The following is a 15,000-nucleotide window of genomic DNA, read 5'->3' as shown; positions in this document are numbered from 1 at the left end:
TTGTCATGGCTATACATGTGTAGTTTTACGTGCACGTCAATGACATAATGCGTGTGAACGAATAGATGTATGGAAGTGTGTGAGTGTGAGTGTGTGTGTGTGTGTGTGTGTGTGTGTGTGTGTGTGTGTGTGTGTGTGTGTGTGTGTGTGTGTGTGTGTGTGTGTGTGCGTGTGCGTGTGCGTGTGCGTGTGCGTGTGCGTGTGCGTGTGCGTGTGCGTGTGCGTGTGCAAGCACACTACAAAGGCAAACGAGGCTGCACATGACCCGAGCAGACCACCCACCTTGACAGGCACGCCGTCCAGGAGGCAGGCGGTGCGAGTGTACATGAGGCAGCACTGGGCGGGGACGCGGGTCTCCTCGTACACGTAGTTCTCGCGGTCCTTCGCGCTCGGCTCCGAGCACTGCGCCTCCACCGCCTGGATCTGGATCTGTCTCTGCGCGAGGGAAGTTCATCGGTGAGATTTTGCGAAAGGTTAGAGTCGTCCAATTTATATCTATATGTACAGAGCGTGGCTAGGGAATGGTCGTCATTCTCCGAGCAATTGCAGCTCAACCGTGAGGATGGAAGTGCAACTTACGCCGCTGTCTCTGGAGCAGGTGAAGGTGGTGCAGTAATCATCGGACACCCAGGTGTCGCCTACGTTTTTAACCTCGTTGTCTACGACACACGCCACCTGTAGAGACAAATGTTATACATATACATGTACCTACAAACATGCATGCATGCATACATACATACATACATACATACATACACACACAGAATCCTTAGAAGTGAATGAATTCCTGTACACAGAATAGAAGTCCAATTCCTTTTAAAAAACCCAATTTCCTATTCTCGAATGTCTTCAAAAACAACATATTTTCCTCTGAAACAAACGCAACAACACCGCACCACCAGCGCTCACCTGCAGGCAATCGCCACAGCACTGCTGCGGGAACAGCGGCGACGGCTCGTACTCCCAGCCCAGCGGGCAGTTCTCGTCGCAGGTGTGGACCTGCTCCACCTTGTCCACCTTGCCATCCGCATGCCTCACGCACTCCACGCTGCGGCAGCCGTTGAAGGGGTCGTCCAGCCGCTCTCCGATCTGAGGGACGCGGTCAAGGTGAAGCCAACCACACACACACATAGATACATATATAGAGTTTAAATAACAAATATCAAATTAAAGTATCGCACTTCTTCATGAACAAATGACTTTTCACTGAAAGACCAATCCTTGAGATCAAGCACGACCAACTTACATCGATGACCTCATAGTCGTCGATACAGGATGTTCTCACGATGTCAGGGCAACACTTGCCCGGCACTTGCAGGCTGTCCAGTTCGAACTGTCCGCGGTCGGGGTGTGTGTCCAGCGTGGGGCAGGTCTGCTCAGTGCAAATGTGGCGAGGTTTGTTGGTGCTGTCCAGCGTGCACTGACACTTGAGGCAAAGACCGTCTTCCCAGCTCTCTCCAACCTGTGAATACGTGTTGATTATGATTGAGGACATTGTTGTGTGCCACTCTACCGCCACCTGAACAGCAAATGCTTGAATTCCTCTCTAAGAAGCTCTACACCTACGTCTGCAGTCTAAACGGTATGTTTTGCAAAGGCGTATCTAACACCATGGGGTCAAGTGGTACGCTAATCAATCCACACTACCTTGTAGAGTTTCTTCTCTGCCTCTGGCAGCTGAGGTCTGCCTCCCTTTTTGGTGGCGGTCGGCTGTGCCACGCTCTTTTGGAAACCAGTGTCGTCCACGAAGTAAATGTTCTCGTAGATGCAGGCATCGGACGGTGGCTCTGCAGAACAATTCATAATACACGTTAGTAAAGACACAAAAAGAAAACTTCGGTAAATTTGCTTTCAACATAACAACGGCCAATTAAGTGCCACTTACCACACTCCACGTCGGGGCAGCACTGGCCTGACTGCAGAGGCTTTTCGAAAGGTTCGTAGAACTCTGGGCATTCTATCTCTGGGCAGAAGTCCGTGCACTCGGGCTTATATCTTGGACAACAGCCACTATCGTCCAGAATCCACTCTTCACCTGCAGACAGATAAAAAACCAAGCTGTGAAATGTGAGCAGCGAGATTAAAATGAATAATACCAAGCAATGGGCATTAAAAGAACCACTCACAAACATTATCACAAACTCAATAATGCCGGACATCTCTGTCAAACCTGGCTTGAGATCGTTGTCATTGGGTAGTTCGACGTCAGGACAGTCTTTGGCTTCCACGCACACACAGGCATATTGAGGACACACGCCCGGGGCCTCGATCAGCTTGTGCTTCTGGCCGTATCCACACTCCTCCTTGGGCGTCACGACGGGCGGGCAGTCCTTCGTCGGGACGACCTTGCACTTCTTCCTTGGGCCGCAGCAGTCGTCGCCTGTACCTGGAACCTGAGGACGGCGGAAGTGATGTTCTTATTATCATCAATGGAAGACAAATATTAATATAAAATAAAACTGAGGAAAAAATAGAAGGGAATATAAAAGAAGCTGTTTCCACCGCGGACACCCTCGCAACTAACCTCAACCACTTCATAGCCTTCGTCGCAGAAGGGGTCGTCAGGACAGGCCTTGGTGCTGCACACACTGCCTCGCATCGTGCACTCGCAGGTGGTGCACGAATCCGTCTGCCAAGAGTCCCCGACACGGTGTCCTTCGCTGTCACAGGTGGTGCAGAAGGTCTCGTTGATGCAGGTGCCGTTATCCAACACCTGCAGTCATTCAAGAGGTTTGTGAGTCCCGTGCTTACCCTGCCTTGCATTTCTTCCCTTGGTATGACTAAAGTAATCATGCCTATCACAGGACAATATCAGTCGCTAATTAATAGCCATTCACATGTTCAAAAGTGATAAGAACTTTCAATGCCTACATAAAAAAAACAAAAACGAAAACTGAAAGACTGAAGAAATATCAATAAAAACTGATGATATAAATGAAAGCCTCACCATGCCATCCGGACAGAAGCAACCGTCCACAGAGGAGATGGGACACGCGTCCGGGTTTGCTGTCAGTTCTTCATAATTCTCACACGTCCGAACGCAGCCCGGTCCACATGGCCTGAATTCCAGGGCTGCGAATGAGAGGACATGTATGTCATCCTTGTTCTTAAATGCTCTAAGTTTCTGTTATTTTTGAACTCAACATTTGATGCTTGCTAGAGTTCTCATCACGATAATTATTTTTATTATCCTCATTCTGCTATCACAATGGTCAATATGCATGTTATCAATATCATTATTGTAATTACTTTCAATAATGTTGATATGGCTAAATCACGTCTAAAAGACAAAAGCCTTACTGTCTGGACATGTCTTGGGGCATAGGTCATCTGAGCGCCAGTTGAGGCAGATGTCCAGCTCGGCGCATCGCCTGGCATAAGCCTCCAGACTGTGACACGCTGCCACCTGAGGCTCTCGGCTTCCGCAAGCATCCATGATACATGATGACACATAAGGTACTGGATCTTCTACTGGATGGCACTGGAAGGTATATGTCATATGAAAATATATGCACAAGTTAGGGGTGTAATTCTGTACTCAAAGAAAATGAATACGTCAACAGAGAAAATGAATTCGATGAAATGGGTAACTAAAGAATATCGGCAAGATTCATGTTCTGGCAGGTTGATGAAGCTGTGATGGAGAATATTACGCATAAATAAACGAAAACAAATACACAAAAAACATGAATAATAAGAGCAGGCATGAAGGGTACAAATCTATTAAATAATTAACACAGTTACACAATGTCACACACAAACACACCTTTCCAAAGAGATTTTCGTCCATAATGCGAAGACACGGGTCCTCGTCGGGAGGCAGAGGGACACAGCTGGTCGTGTCCTTCTCCAGGACGCCGCAGGTCGATGGTTCACCCTCGAGCAACCAACTTCTTCCGAAGATGTCTGAGGACTCGACCAGACCCGTCCCTTGCGCTACGAAGTCGTCGTCGTCTTTGAAGTTGCAATTACCTGGAAGATTAAGTGGTAATTAGTGTGCAAAGAATAGGAAGAAAAAAATGAAGAGGAAGAGGAAGAGGAATAATAAGGCTATTAGTAAAAAGAAAAGAAAAGAAGGAGGAAAAGAAAGAGGAAAAAGAAGAAAAAAAAAATAAATGAAATGAAGAAGAGAGAAAGCGATGGAGAACTGTGAAAGGAACACAGATAGACGGGAAAAAAAACAACTTGGAGACAGAGGTAGACACGCCAAAAGGGAGAGAGATAGAGGCGGATTAGACGAAGAGATAAAGCCAATCTTCAGCAAGACAGACAAATGCGCTGCAGACTCACCGCAAAGTCCCTCCGTCTTGTTGAAGTAGAGTCTTGACGGCACCTTGACGGAGAAGCCGAAGTTCTCTAAGAAGAAGTTGACCTCCAGCTGAATCTCGGAAATGGCCGCCATGACCTAATGGGGGAGACCAAGCTATAATTATACATACTATACATTAAAGAATCCTATATCAGAACAAGCATCATTAGCATTAACCACATACCAGAGACTGGAACAACAAGAAGCTAGTGAATGAATAACGGTGTAAATAACACAATAAACTATAGAACAAAATGGACAGCGTTCAACCGAAAATCGAATCGGTAACAGAAGTAAAAATCAGAAGCATCAAGAAGAAGAAGAAAAACGACCAGTCTACACATCGCTTCACCTGCTTCGGATCGGGCTGTTCCAGAGCGAGCCAGGATTCTCGGTAGGGGAAAGTCAGGATGCTTTCGCCGTCCACCACTGCCCTGACGGCGTCCTCTCCTACGGCCTCTATGAAAACGGTGTGGTCCTTGAAAAGCACTGTGACGGCATCGGTGCAAACGGTCACTGGCTGCACTGTGCACTGCTTGTTGCGGGTGATCACCTAGTGCGCGGGGTAATGATCATCGTTAGATATTGTCAGTGTGAATGCATCTATGTACGTTCATATAAGATGATTTGTTACATGATGAATTATGTTCTTTCTTTCGTAATTTCATTCGATGTTATGAGATTGTCAGAGAAAACGCAGATACATGTCTTCATACAAACCGACTGATTATGAAATATAACCTCTCTCCTTTTGCAATGCCCGGGCTGAGCTTAACCCCGCGAGACCCTTCCTCTCACCTGGAAGACGTGCTGGCCGCGGACGTTCTTGTCCCGCGCGGCCACGTAGGAACACTCGCCGTTGAAGGTGTAGTTCTGGCGATCGAAGGTCTGGTAGTGCGGGTCGCCGTAGCCTTCGCACACGCAGTCGCCGCACTTCTCGGGATTGACACAACGATCTCCCTTGCGCACGAGGCCGGGCGAGCAGAAGCAGCCGGGCACGCAAGCGCCCTCACGCTCCAAGCAAGCAGTGTCGTCGTGCAGGTTCTCACAAGACTTTTCGCAGGTTGCACGGAAGCAGTCCTGGTACCTCTCGCCTGGTCCGCACTCCTTGTCTGCGGGACAACATTAGTAAAATAGTAAGGATGTAAAAGATAGAAATATGTCATTCCTGTGAATGAATGTATTATGTAGATTCGCCATCTTGGAATGTAACCAAAAACACGATCTATAGTCGCATGACATCACCATTAAATGCAATATTGTTTCCGAAGACAACACTGCCTTCCTGATCAGCGAGATTAGGCCAGAACTCCGGCAATAAACACTCACAGCACTTGGAAACGATTCGCCAATCGTCCAGTTTGATAGAGGAGTCCGATTCGAGGCAGCGGGTCACGTAGTGAGTGAGGGCCTGGCACCGGCACTCCTCTTCGTCCTTGCCCTCCCTCAGACAGTCGCAGGTGCTGGCCACGCAGCCCTTCATGAAGACGGAAGGATCCACTGACGAGTGGCACTTGGTGAAGGGGTCGTTCCTAAGGGGGCGGGAAAGAAAGTCACATAACATCGAGGGATAAGGCGAGGGGACACAAGGCGGCTAGAGGTCCTCTCGTGAACCAGAGGGGAAAATAAACACAAATGCTCCACATCTCGGAAAGTCCCGCGTGGGAACCAACAACAACAACAACAAAAAAAAACCCGCAGGACGCACCTAATCGCGTCGCACAGCCGGAAGGATTCGGCTGACTGCGCGACGGTGCACTTGGGCTTCTCCTCGCAAGGCTGGTCGTCGAGGGCCCACGACTGGCCGTAGTCCTTCATGGTCGCGGCCAGCTTGCCATCCGGCTTAGTCTTGTCGTCGTGGTCGTAGCCCGTGTAAAATCCGCAGAGGCCGTCGACCTTGTTCATGAGCTCCGCATCCAGCTGCATGGCGGGAGAGTCTCTTAGGTCGTGCATGAGAGAGGGTTGCGCGTGTTGATGTGCATGTTAGTGTGTACGTGTGGTCGTATGCGCTTCTATATGTACAAGTATAGTCTAATTGCATATGTAGCTGCGACTTTATTAAGATATATTTCAAATGACCATCTAATATTCCACGATAAAGACTATATATAAATCGCGTTACTTTCAGTGATGTCACGAGAAAATTCGTCAGACAAATCTACCTCAATCCTGACGTTCATTTCGGTGTTCCATTCGACATTAAATTTGTAAACAGACGAGCTGAAACGGATGGAGTCGCCCACACGGGACACGCTGAAGGTGTTCTGGGAACTGCCAATCCGCTGGGCCTGAAAAAGGGAAAAATGATAGAGGAAGTGCTTGCTGATTCTGTCTCTATTTCCCTCTCTCTCTCTCTCTCTCTCTCTCTCTCTCTCTCTCTCTCTCTCTCTCTCTCTCTCTCTCTCTCTCTCTCTCTCTCTCTCTCTCTCTCTCTCTCTCTCTCCTTCTCTCTCTCTTTCTCTCTCTCTCTCTCTCTCTCTCTCTGTCTCTCTCTCTCTCTCTCTCTCTGTCTATATTTATCTTTCTCTTCCTCTCTCTCCTTCTCTCTCTCTCTCTCTCTCTCTCTCTCTCTCTCTCTCTCTCTCTCTCTCTCTCTCTCTCTCTCTCTCTCTCATTTTCTCTCTCTCTCTCTCTCTCTCTCTCTCTCTCTCTCTCTCTCTCTCTCTCTCTCTCTCTCTCTCTCTCTCTCTCTCTCTCTCTCTCTCTCTCTCTCTCTGCCTTTCTCTTGATATATGTCTCATTCTCTCTCTCTCTCTCTCTCTCTCTCTCTCTCTCTCTCTCTCTCTCTCTCTCTCTCTCTCTCTCTCTCTCTCTCTCTCTCTCTCTCTCTCTCTCTTTTTTTCTCCCTCTCTATTTATCTATCTCACACACACACACAACGTAATGCCTTCACCCATTTTTCATAGCAATCTCAAAACCAACACCCGCAAATTGCCAAAGAAATCTTACTTGCGAAACGGTGTACGAGTTTTCATCCCACACAATGAGAAGGTCAGGTTTCAGAATGAGTTGCTGGTCTTCTTGTGTTATCTTGAGGTAACGATCACAACTGTCACTGAAGGAACAGTTGCGATGCACTGCAATTAAAAAAAAATATATGAAATATAGATGTGTATAACCTTCGACGGTCGCGTATTTTATGGTTGCCATTTTAAAAGACAGGTGATGTTGCTGTTAAGAGATGCACTTCTGTTACACAAAGGAGGTTAAATCTCTGATACAAGTTATAAACACCAAAATACCCCTTAACTCATTTACTAAAACAGACTAAAAACCAATCAACTTATCAAACACCAATAAATAAAAAGAAAAAAAAAAACAAATAAACACTTAAAACTTCCCAAACAAAAGCAAATCCCAAGCAAGCAACACCGCCTCGCCGCCAACCCAAGTACGACCTCCTCTTACTTGAGATCACCCAATCCTTGCCGATCTTATCCTCGGCCAGGATGTGGTTGCAGGGCTCGACCTGGTAGTGCGAGTCGTCGAAGGAGTCGAAGGTCCTTCCCTCGACGTTGCAAGTGGGCGTGATGTTCCTCGGGGCCTCGGGCAGGGGCGTGGGCGTCATGCCGAAGGGTTCTGTTGGCGGGAAGGGAAAACTTCCAGTAAAAGAAAAAATCTTTTCGATCACGAGGAATGTTGAATTGAGGCGAAGGTATAGTCTGTTTTGTGCGTGTGTGTGTGTGTGTGTGTGTGTGTGTGTGTGTGTGTGTGTGTGTGTGTGTGTGTGTGTGTGTGTGTGTGTGTGTGTGTGTGTGTGTGTGTGTGTGTGTGTGTGTGTGTGTGTGTACAAATATATATATATATATATTTATAGATATATATGTATATATATGTATATATATATATATATATATATATATATATATATATATATATATATATATATATACATATACATACATATGTATACACACACACACACATATATATAAGGTTTGTCAAATATCGTTATCGTGAATCCTTTGTCGAAAACAAACTGTTGTAAGTAGGACCAACGTCCCCTCAGGATGTTATTTAAGCATATAAATGTACACACTCAATACGTACTGCAGCCAAAGCGAGGACACAGCTCGTTGGGGTTAGTCTGGTACAGCTCTTCATCCGCCTTGCAAATCGGCAACTCCATCTGGAAACAAAAAAATAAACTACTGCACAACCCTGATCTATTACGACGGAATCCTTTATTCATAACAAATAAAACCGTCCAAAAGCCCTTCTTCAAAACAAGACAATAGACACATAAGAACAGTGGCAATCCAGACTATAAACAAAACAGAAAATAAACAACGGTAACCAGAGTTATACGAACCGGCGGACACGTAACAGGAGGTTCTGTCGTGATCACCGTAGGGGTTGTGACCTGGACGCACGTGTACTGCGGGCATGCGGATCCTTCTTCCGTGTGGATGTACATGGTGCGCAGTCCTTCTCCGCACTCGACCGGGGGACACATGGTGGTGGTGATGATCGGCATGCACTCGTACTACAGGAGGAAAGGAGTTTGACTTCGGTAGACGAGACGAAAGGTGAGAGATTTCAAAAGATGGGATTTGTGTGTCTACTGGGACGCTGCGATATGTGAATTGCTTTTAGATTTTAGGATTGCTTGCTTTGGCGATTTTCTTTTACTCTTTGCTAATTAGATAAAAATCTGCCACCGACAAAGAAAATCCCCTTTCTACAGTAGGAAAGCATCCCCGTGCATAAAGGACACCAACAGCAATCAAAATCCCCATGAACCTCCGACCCAAGAATCCTAAATCCGATCAGGCGAAAAAAAACAAAAAACGATCCTCTTACCGGCGGGCAGAGTTCCAACAGCGCCTTGGGATTGGCGAAGAAGATTTCGTAGCCCTGTGGGCACGTGGGGGGTGGGCAGGGCGCGGTGGGGGGCATAGGGGTCACGCACTGGTACTGGGGGCACTCTCCGAAGGGCATTTCCGGGACAACGTCTTCTGTGGTCTGGACCTCGTAGCCGTCGGGGCAGAGGAGGGGCGGGCACTCTGGGGGCGCCATCGTCGTCGAGGGAGGAATGCACTCGTACTTGGGGCACATCTCGTCGCCCTGGGGGAGAGGGGGGGGGGCATATGGAATGCTCTTTGATATAGAATGTACATTGGTGTAGAGAGTTTGCTGATATGAAATGTACGTTGATGTTTAAAGTGTGTTGATATAAAATGTACGTTGCTATATAGTGTCATCCAGGGCTGATATTGCTACAGAATATCTGTTAGTAAAGAATATTTATAATAATATAGAATATATCAGTATAACGAATGTCTCCCTGTGGAATGCACTATAGAGTGTATTTTATCATATATTTCAAGTAATTATAGAACGTGTAAAAAAAAAAAAAAAAAAAAAAAAAAAAAAAAAAAAAAAATAAAATATATATATATATATATAATATATATATATATATATATATATATATATATATATATATATATATATATAGAGAGAGAGAGAGAGAGAGAATATGTTTCATTATAGAATGTGATATATCATTATTGGCCATATATCTCTATAGAATGAATGTCATTATAAAATGCATTGTGTGGGACAAAAGCAATGGGTAAAAATTCAGTGCCTCCTGGAAGATAAAAGCGGGAAGATAAATGCTTTTTTTCACCGTGTAATAAGGCAAGATCTGGAATCATAGTGCAAGTGAGAGAAGGAGTAAGAAGGAAATTGCATGATGACAAGCGTGTGAATCCTGAAGTGTGATTGCACTCTGTAAATTAGTGCAATATAGATAGATAGTTAAAGGGGGAGGGAGAGGGGGAGGGAGAGGGGGAGGGAGTGGGAGTGGGAAAGGGAGAGGGGGAGGGAGTGGGGGGAGTGGGGGTAGGAAAGGGAGAGGGGGAGAGGGAGAGGGAGAGGGAGTAGGAGTGGAGGAGGGAGTGGGAGAGGGAGTGAGAGAAGAAGGGGAAGGAATGGCAGAAGGAGAAGGGGAGAGGGAAGGGAGACGGAGAGGGAGAGGAAGTGGGAATGTGAGTGGGAGAGGGAGGGGAGAGGGAGAGGGAGAGGGAGAGGGAATGTGAGTGGGAGAGGGAGAGGGAGAGGGAGAGGGAGAGGGAGAGGGAGAGGAAGAGGAAGAAGAAGAGGGAGACAGAAATAGAAAAAAAAACAGAGCTACAAAAGAAAAAAAGACCGTCAGGTGTAGACAGAGCGTGAGAGAGAGAGAGAGAGAGAAAAAAAAAAAAAACGAAGAAAAAGCCTCAAACGAGAACAAACCTTCTTGGGCACGAGGCTGATATCATAGAGCGGCGGGCAGAAGGGTATCGGGCATGGCATGGGCGTTGTCTTTGCCGGCGGCTCGCACTTGACGACGGGGCACAGACCACCCGAAGGGCGCACGGAGAGTTCCCAGTGCTCGGGGCAGTATGGGGTTGGGCACGGCGATGGAATGACTGGGGGGGGGGGGGAAGAAGGATTAGAGGAATGTTATTTCTAAAAAGGGGAATGGATATGCGAACTGGGAAATATTTAGGGATTTCGTAGATGTGTTGTTTTTTTTAATGTATTTTTTTTTTATTGTAAGAGAGAGAGAGAAAGAAAGGGGGGGAGGGGGAGGTGAGGATTTTGAGTGGGGGAAACTCGTGAGAAATTCGAAAATAATGAAACTATGAACAGAATCGGATACAAGTTTTCATTCCAAGATTTCAGAGAAGTAAATGAAGAACAAAAAACATACTTAATGAACACAAAACTCACTGTTAAAATACAAAACCCTACAAACCTATACAAGAACAGTTGAACATTCATACCTAAGCCTCATAACCCACACAATAAACAAAACAAAACAAAAAACAAACAGAACTGATATCCCACCTCACGAAACAGTCTTACGTCACAAACAAACACAAATACCAGGTAATCCTCACTCCCATTACCTTACCTAACATACACCGAATCTACTGGCACAAAACAACAACAACAACAACAAAACCAATGTACCTGGTGTTGTGCTGGGACAATCCAGCTCATCCTCAGGACACTCAACGACCCCGTTGCACCAAGACGTCTCGTTGAGGCAGTAGTTGATGGAGGGACAGAGCCTCGTGCCCTCTGCACACGGCTTGCATATGCAGTCGCAGGCGGACGTCAACACGCCTTGTTCGTTCTGGAAGAGAGGTTGGGTTTATGTAAGAAGGTGGAGAGGATTTGGTGGGTGGGGTATATTCATTCTCTTGTGTAAGTAGGGGCACAGTAATAGGTAGAGGTGAGTGATTTGTTGATTAATTTATGTAAGTGTTGGTAAAATAGTGAAGTAAGTAGGCTTAGTTGAGTTACGTGAATGTGGATGATATTTCATGAAGGAGGAAGAAAGACTGCATGTTTCTAGTGCAAGGAATGAATGCAAGGAATGTTATACGCACATCACTGCACGGAGAGCAAGTCTTCTCCTTGCACTCGGACTGGCCACCGACGAGGCACTCGCATTCCATGCAATCCGCAGTCTGGAAGACCATGCCGATGTCGTATCTGTGATCATAAAGACGTGTTTTATTCGTCGGGGAACAAAGGGGCAGATTAGCAAAAGGAATAAATAGGAATGAACACAGTACTGCAATACCACTTTGCAACATCCATTTACCTGTCGCCATCCTTGTAGCACGGGCAAACGGCCTTCGGTACGCATGTCTTGCCGTCGAAGAACCTGCCTGAGGAGCAGCTGGCGCAGCGGTCGTAGAACTCCTCCGGAAGGCCTGGGCAGGGCGAGCACTGAGGAGGCGGCGGCAGCGTGGTCGTCGCCTCCGGCTGCGGCGTCGTGGTGATTTCGGCTGAAGGAGGGAAGCCACCGATGTAATTGGACAAAGGGCACAACGTTGAAGTCTTAGCATGCGAAGGAGTAAGATATATTCTTCCTTTGCTTTAATACGTGGGGGTCGTATGCTTTCATCTAATACGAATGGAATTAATCCAACTTTAATCCGCGCCACGCCACTGGTCGTACTTACGATACGGGTGGAAGCATCCAAGGACGTCCACTCTCATGGCGATGTTTGACTTCCACGTCTCAGGTCTGATCTCCAGGTACCGGGCCTGGATCAGCTGATCGAACTTGGTCTCAACAGGTGTATTTCGGTCGTAGTTTCCGGGGAACAGCTGGTGTTTGGAGAGAGAGAGAGAGAGAGAGATGCTGGAGTATATAGAGATTATCATGATGGACTTTTAATTCCCGACGATCAACTCGAGTCCCATTCGCAATAGAATGAATTTTAATACGTTTCTATAAACATGTTTCGGGAGCACAAGTACATCTAATAGAACCCCCTCCCCCCAACACACACACATGTATGTATCCCTCACCTTATCCGACCCATCTGGTTCCTGCAGTGTGCTCCAGCTCTTGCCATCCTGTGAATACCTGACTGTGAAGGACTCGACCCATTCATCTGCGTCCGATCGTCCTTGTGTTATTATGCCAGACAACTTGCTTGGCTCCAGGAAGTCAAACTGCAGGGAAAAGGATTAAGTTATTGATGTCCTTACAATTAAACATGGCGTGCTTGCGTGGCACTCGCTGGCGTAGAAAGTAAGAAATAGATATATTTATGTATTTCACGCTAGGTAGGCTATGCACTCTAGTTCTAAGAAAGTATGCAATCAGCGTTATGACTTAGTACTCGTTAATATTACAGCTTTTCCGTTGAACACTATTGCCAGAAAAGAGGCTAACCACCGAATACCCACCCGGACAAACTGTTCCGGCTTCGGCTGAGCGACCCAGGCCCCAGCTGCCGTGTAGAACTCAGGCTTGGCGTCGAGGCGAATGTTCTGTTTGCCGTAATAATACTCGTCGTCATTCAGGACAGATGACACTGTTATCTGCATGAGGGACATCTCGCCGTTCTCCACGCCCATGGGCTCCTCGCATTCCGGTGTTCCTGGGAAAGATAACATGGATGAGGAAATGATGTTGTGAGGGTAGAATGTCGGGGCGCCTTTAGAGTCCCGATCATCGCTGGCTGAAGAATTAAGCAGTAATTATATGCGTTGGTAGAAAAAAAGAAAGAGAAGAAGAAGAAGAAGAAAACGGGTAATCTATTCATATATTTATATCTATCAAGTGTGATCATTACAACGATGCATTTCAGAAGATGAATTAAGAGAATTACAGGGAAAAAAAAAAACTCGAAAAATGCATCCCAATATATATTAAATCTACTTCCGAGTAGTACACCTCAAATGAGAGAAACAATAGTTAACTAAGAAAAAAAGGAAGAAGAAAAAAGGAAAGGTCCCATCACAAAACAACAACAACAACAACAAAAACACTGCAAGAAAGTAAAAGTCACGAAGACACCCACACCACTCGAAGTCTGTCTGCTACTCACTGGGCGTGGTGAAGAAGGGCTTCAGCGTCGGGAGCTCGCAGCCGATGACCTCGAGTCTGAGGGCGATGGAACGCACCCAGACGATTGGCTTGACCCTGACGAAGCGAGCCTCCACCGGCTTGTCGAACATCTGCTTCAGAGGCGCCGAAGGGCTGACGGGGCCGCGGAAGTCCTGTTGAGACACGTGTGGTGTTAAGGCAGATGCGGTGTCTTTCTTGTGTGTACTCGAAGAAGGAATTCAAAGGAAGGAGGTATTTTATTTTAGTATCAGGAAGATAACTCGGAATAGGACTTGGTTGGACACCGATCCCTTCGTCCTGATCATTTCTCAAGAACGAAGACTAACCTTTGGTGTACTGGAAGGATCTTCGGGGTCAGAGGTCACGTAACTCCAGGTTGACCCATCATCGGAAACCTGCACTCGGAAGGCGGTGACCCTCTCCCTCGTGGTGGGGTTACCGCCCATCTCCAGCCCGTAGAGAGGTTGCACCGAACCCAGGTCAATCTGCACGTACTGGTTCTGGTCGTTGATGTACGGACTCCAACTCTTGGCTGTTGGGGAAGGGGGAGGGAGGAGGGAGGAGGGAGGAGGGAGGAGGGAGGAGGGAGGAGGGAGGGGGGGGGGAGGGGGGAGGAGGGAGGAGGGAGGAGGGAGGAGGAGGAGGGAGGAGGGAGGAGGGAGGAGGGAGGAGGGAGGAGGGAGGAGGGAGGAGGGAGGAGGGAGGAGGGAGGAGGGAGGAGGGAGGGGGGGAGGAGGGGGACAGAAGAGTATTAGGTCTATGGCTTCATGGGATGGATGGACAGCTGTTATTGCTGATGGTAGTGAAATGTATCATTTTTGAAGAAAACATGAACACTGTGACTAAAACGGTTATAACAGGAGGAGAACAAAGACACTAACATCCGCCCAAAGACTCACTGTTAAAGGAACCGTCGTCGTTGTAGAGGCGAGAGTTGGATGGACCGAAGTACGAGTTGCGGGCGCGGGTGGACGAGAAGGCGCTGTCATCCACATTCTTCAGTAGGTGGATGTACCTGAAGGGAGGTGGAAGGAATCGAATGTTGGCTTCAGGAGAGAGGATATTCATTCTTTTTCTCTGTAGTGTATCTGTCTCTCTTTCTTTCATTTTTCTCTTTCTCTCCCTCTCTCTCTCTCTTTCTTTCTCCTCTCTCTCTCTCTCTCTCTTTCTTTCTCCTCTCTCTCTCTCTCTCTCTCTCTCTCTTTCTCTCTCTCTCTCTCCCTCTCTCTCTCTCTCTATCTCTCCCCCCCCCCCCCCTCTCTCTCTCTCTCTCTCTCTCTCTCTCTCTCTCTCTCTCTCTCTCTCTCTCTCTCTCTCTCTCTCT

General features: G+C 47.1%; 1 protein-coding gene across 1 annotated transcript in view; it reads right to left on the bottom strand.

Moving 5' to 3' along the window:
- Window positions 1-15,000, bottom strand: part of LOC122251307 (hemolectin) — a 135,029-nt gene that overhangs the window by 2,846 nt on the left and 117,183 nt on the right. Inside the window, exons 62-93 of the mRNA XM_086536715.1 lie at window positions 14,576-14,691; window positions 14,003-14,208; window positions 13,657-13,828; window positions 13,013-13,206; window positions 12,629-12,775; window positions 12,277-12,424; window positions 11,913-12,099; window positions 11,695-11,800; window positions 11,273-11,438; window positions 10,550-10,725; window positions 9,113-9,376; window positions 8,622-8,795; window positions 8,360-8,438; window positions 7,718-7,888; window positions 7,259-7,386; window positions 6,472-6,597; window positions 6,018-6,229; window positions 5,639-5,841; window positions 5,108-5,421; window positions 4,662-4,862; window positions 4,291-4,405; window positions 3,767-3,972; window positions 3,301-3,481; window positions 2,948-3,072; window positions 2,525-2,713; window positions 2,171-2,393; window positions 1,886-2,035; window positions 1,648-1,787; window positions 1,247-1,462; window positions 910-1,089; window positions 580-675; window positions 283-435 (exon numbers count right to left, since the gene is read on the bottom strand). Of these exons, the coding sequence (XP_086392841.1) occupies window positions 283-435; window positions 580-675; window positions 910-1,089; window positions 1,247-1,462; window positions 1,648-1,787; window positions 1,886-2,035; window positions 2,171-2,393; window positions 2,525-2,713; window positions 2,948-3,072; window positions 3,301-3,481; window positions 3,767-3,972; window positions 4,291-4,405; window positions 4,662-4,862; window positions 5,108-5,421; window positions 5,639-5,841; window positions 6,018-6,229; window positions 6,472-6,597; window positions 7,259-7,386; window positions 7,718-7,888; window positions 8,360-8,438; window positions 8,622-8,795; window positions 9,113-9,376; window positions 10,550-10,725; window positions 11,273-11,438; window positions 11,695-11,800; window positions 11,913-12,099; window positions 12,277-12,424; window positions 12,629-12,775; window positions 13,013-13,206; window positions 13,657-13,828; window positions 14,003-14,208; window positions 14,576-14,691 (5,464 nt within the window). The remainder of the gene's footprint in view (window positions 1-282; window positions 436-579; window positions 676-909; window positions 1,090-1,246; window positions 1,463-1,647; window positions 1,788-1,885; window positions 2,036-2,170; window positions 2,394-2,524; window positions 2,714-2,947; window positions 3,073-3,300; window positions 3,482-3,766; window positions 3,973-4,290; window positions 4,406-4,661; window positions 4,863-5,107; window positions 5,422-5,638; window positions 5,842-6,017; window positions 6,230-6,471; window positions 6,598-7,258; window positions 7,387-7,717; window positions 7,889-8,359; window positions 8,439-8,621; window positions 8,796-9,112; window positions 9,377-10,549; window positions 10,726-11,272; window positions 11,439-11,694; window positions 11,801-11,912; window positions 12,100-12,276; window positions 12,425-12,628; window positions 12,776-13,012; window positions 13,207-13,656; window positions 13,829-14,002; window positions 14,209-14,575; window positions 14,692-15,000) is intronic.

This window comes from Penaeus japonicus, unplaced genomic scaffold, assembly GCF_977035675.1.
Source record: "Penaeus japonicus unplaced genomic scaffold, GWHDUDI00000001_assembly GWHDUDI00000005, whole genome shotgun sequence".
NCBI classification, from domain to species: Eukaryota; Metazoa; Arthropoda; class Malacostraca; order Decapoda; family Penaeidae; genus Penaeus; species Penaeus japonicus.
This window is presented reverse-complemented; position numbering and strand designations above follow the sequence as displayed.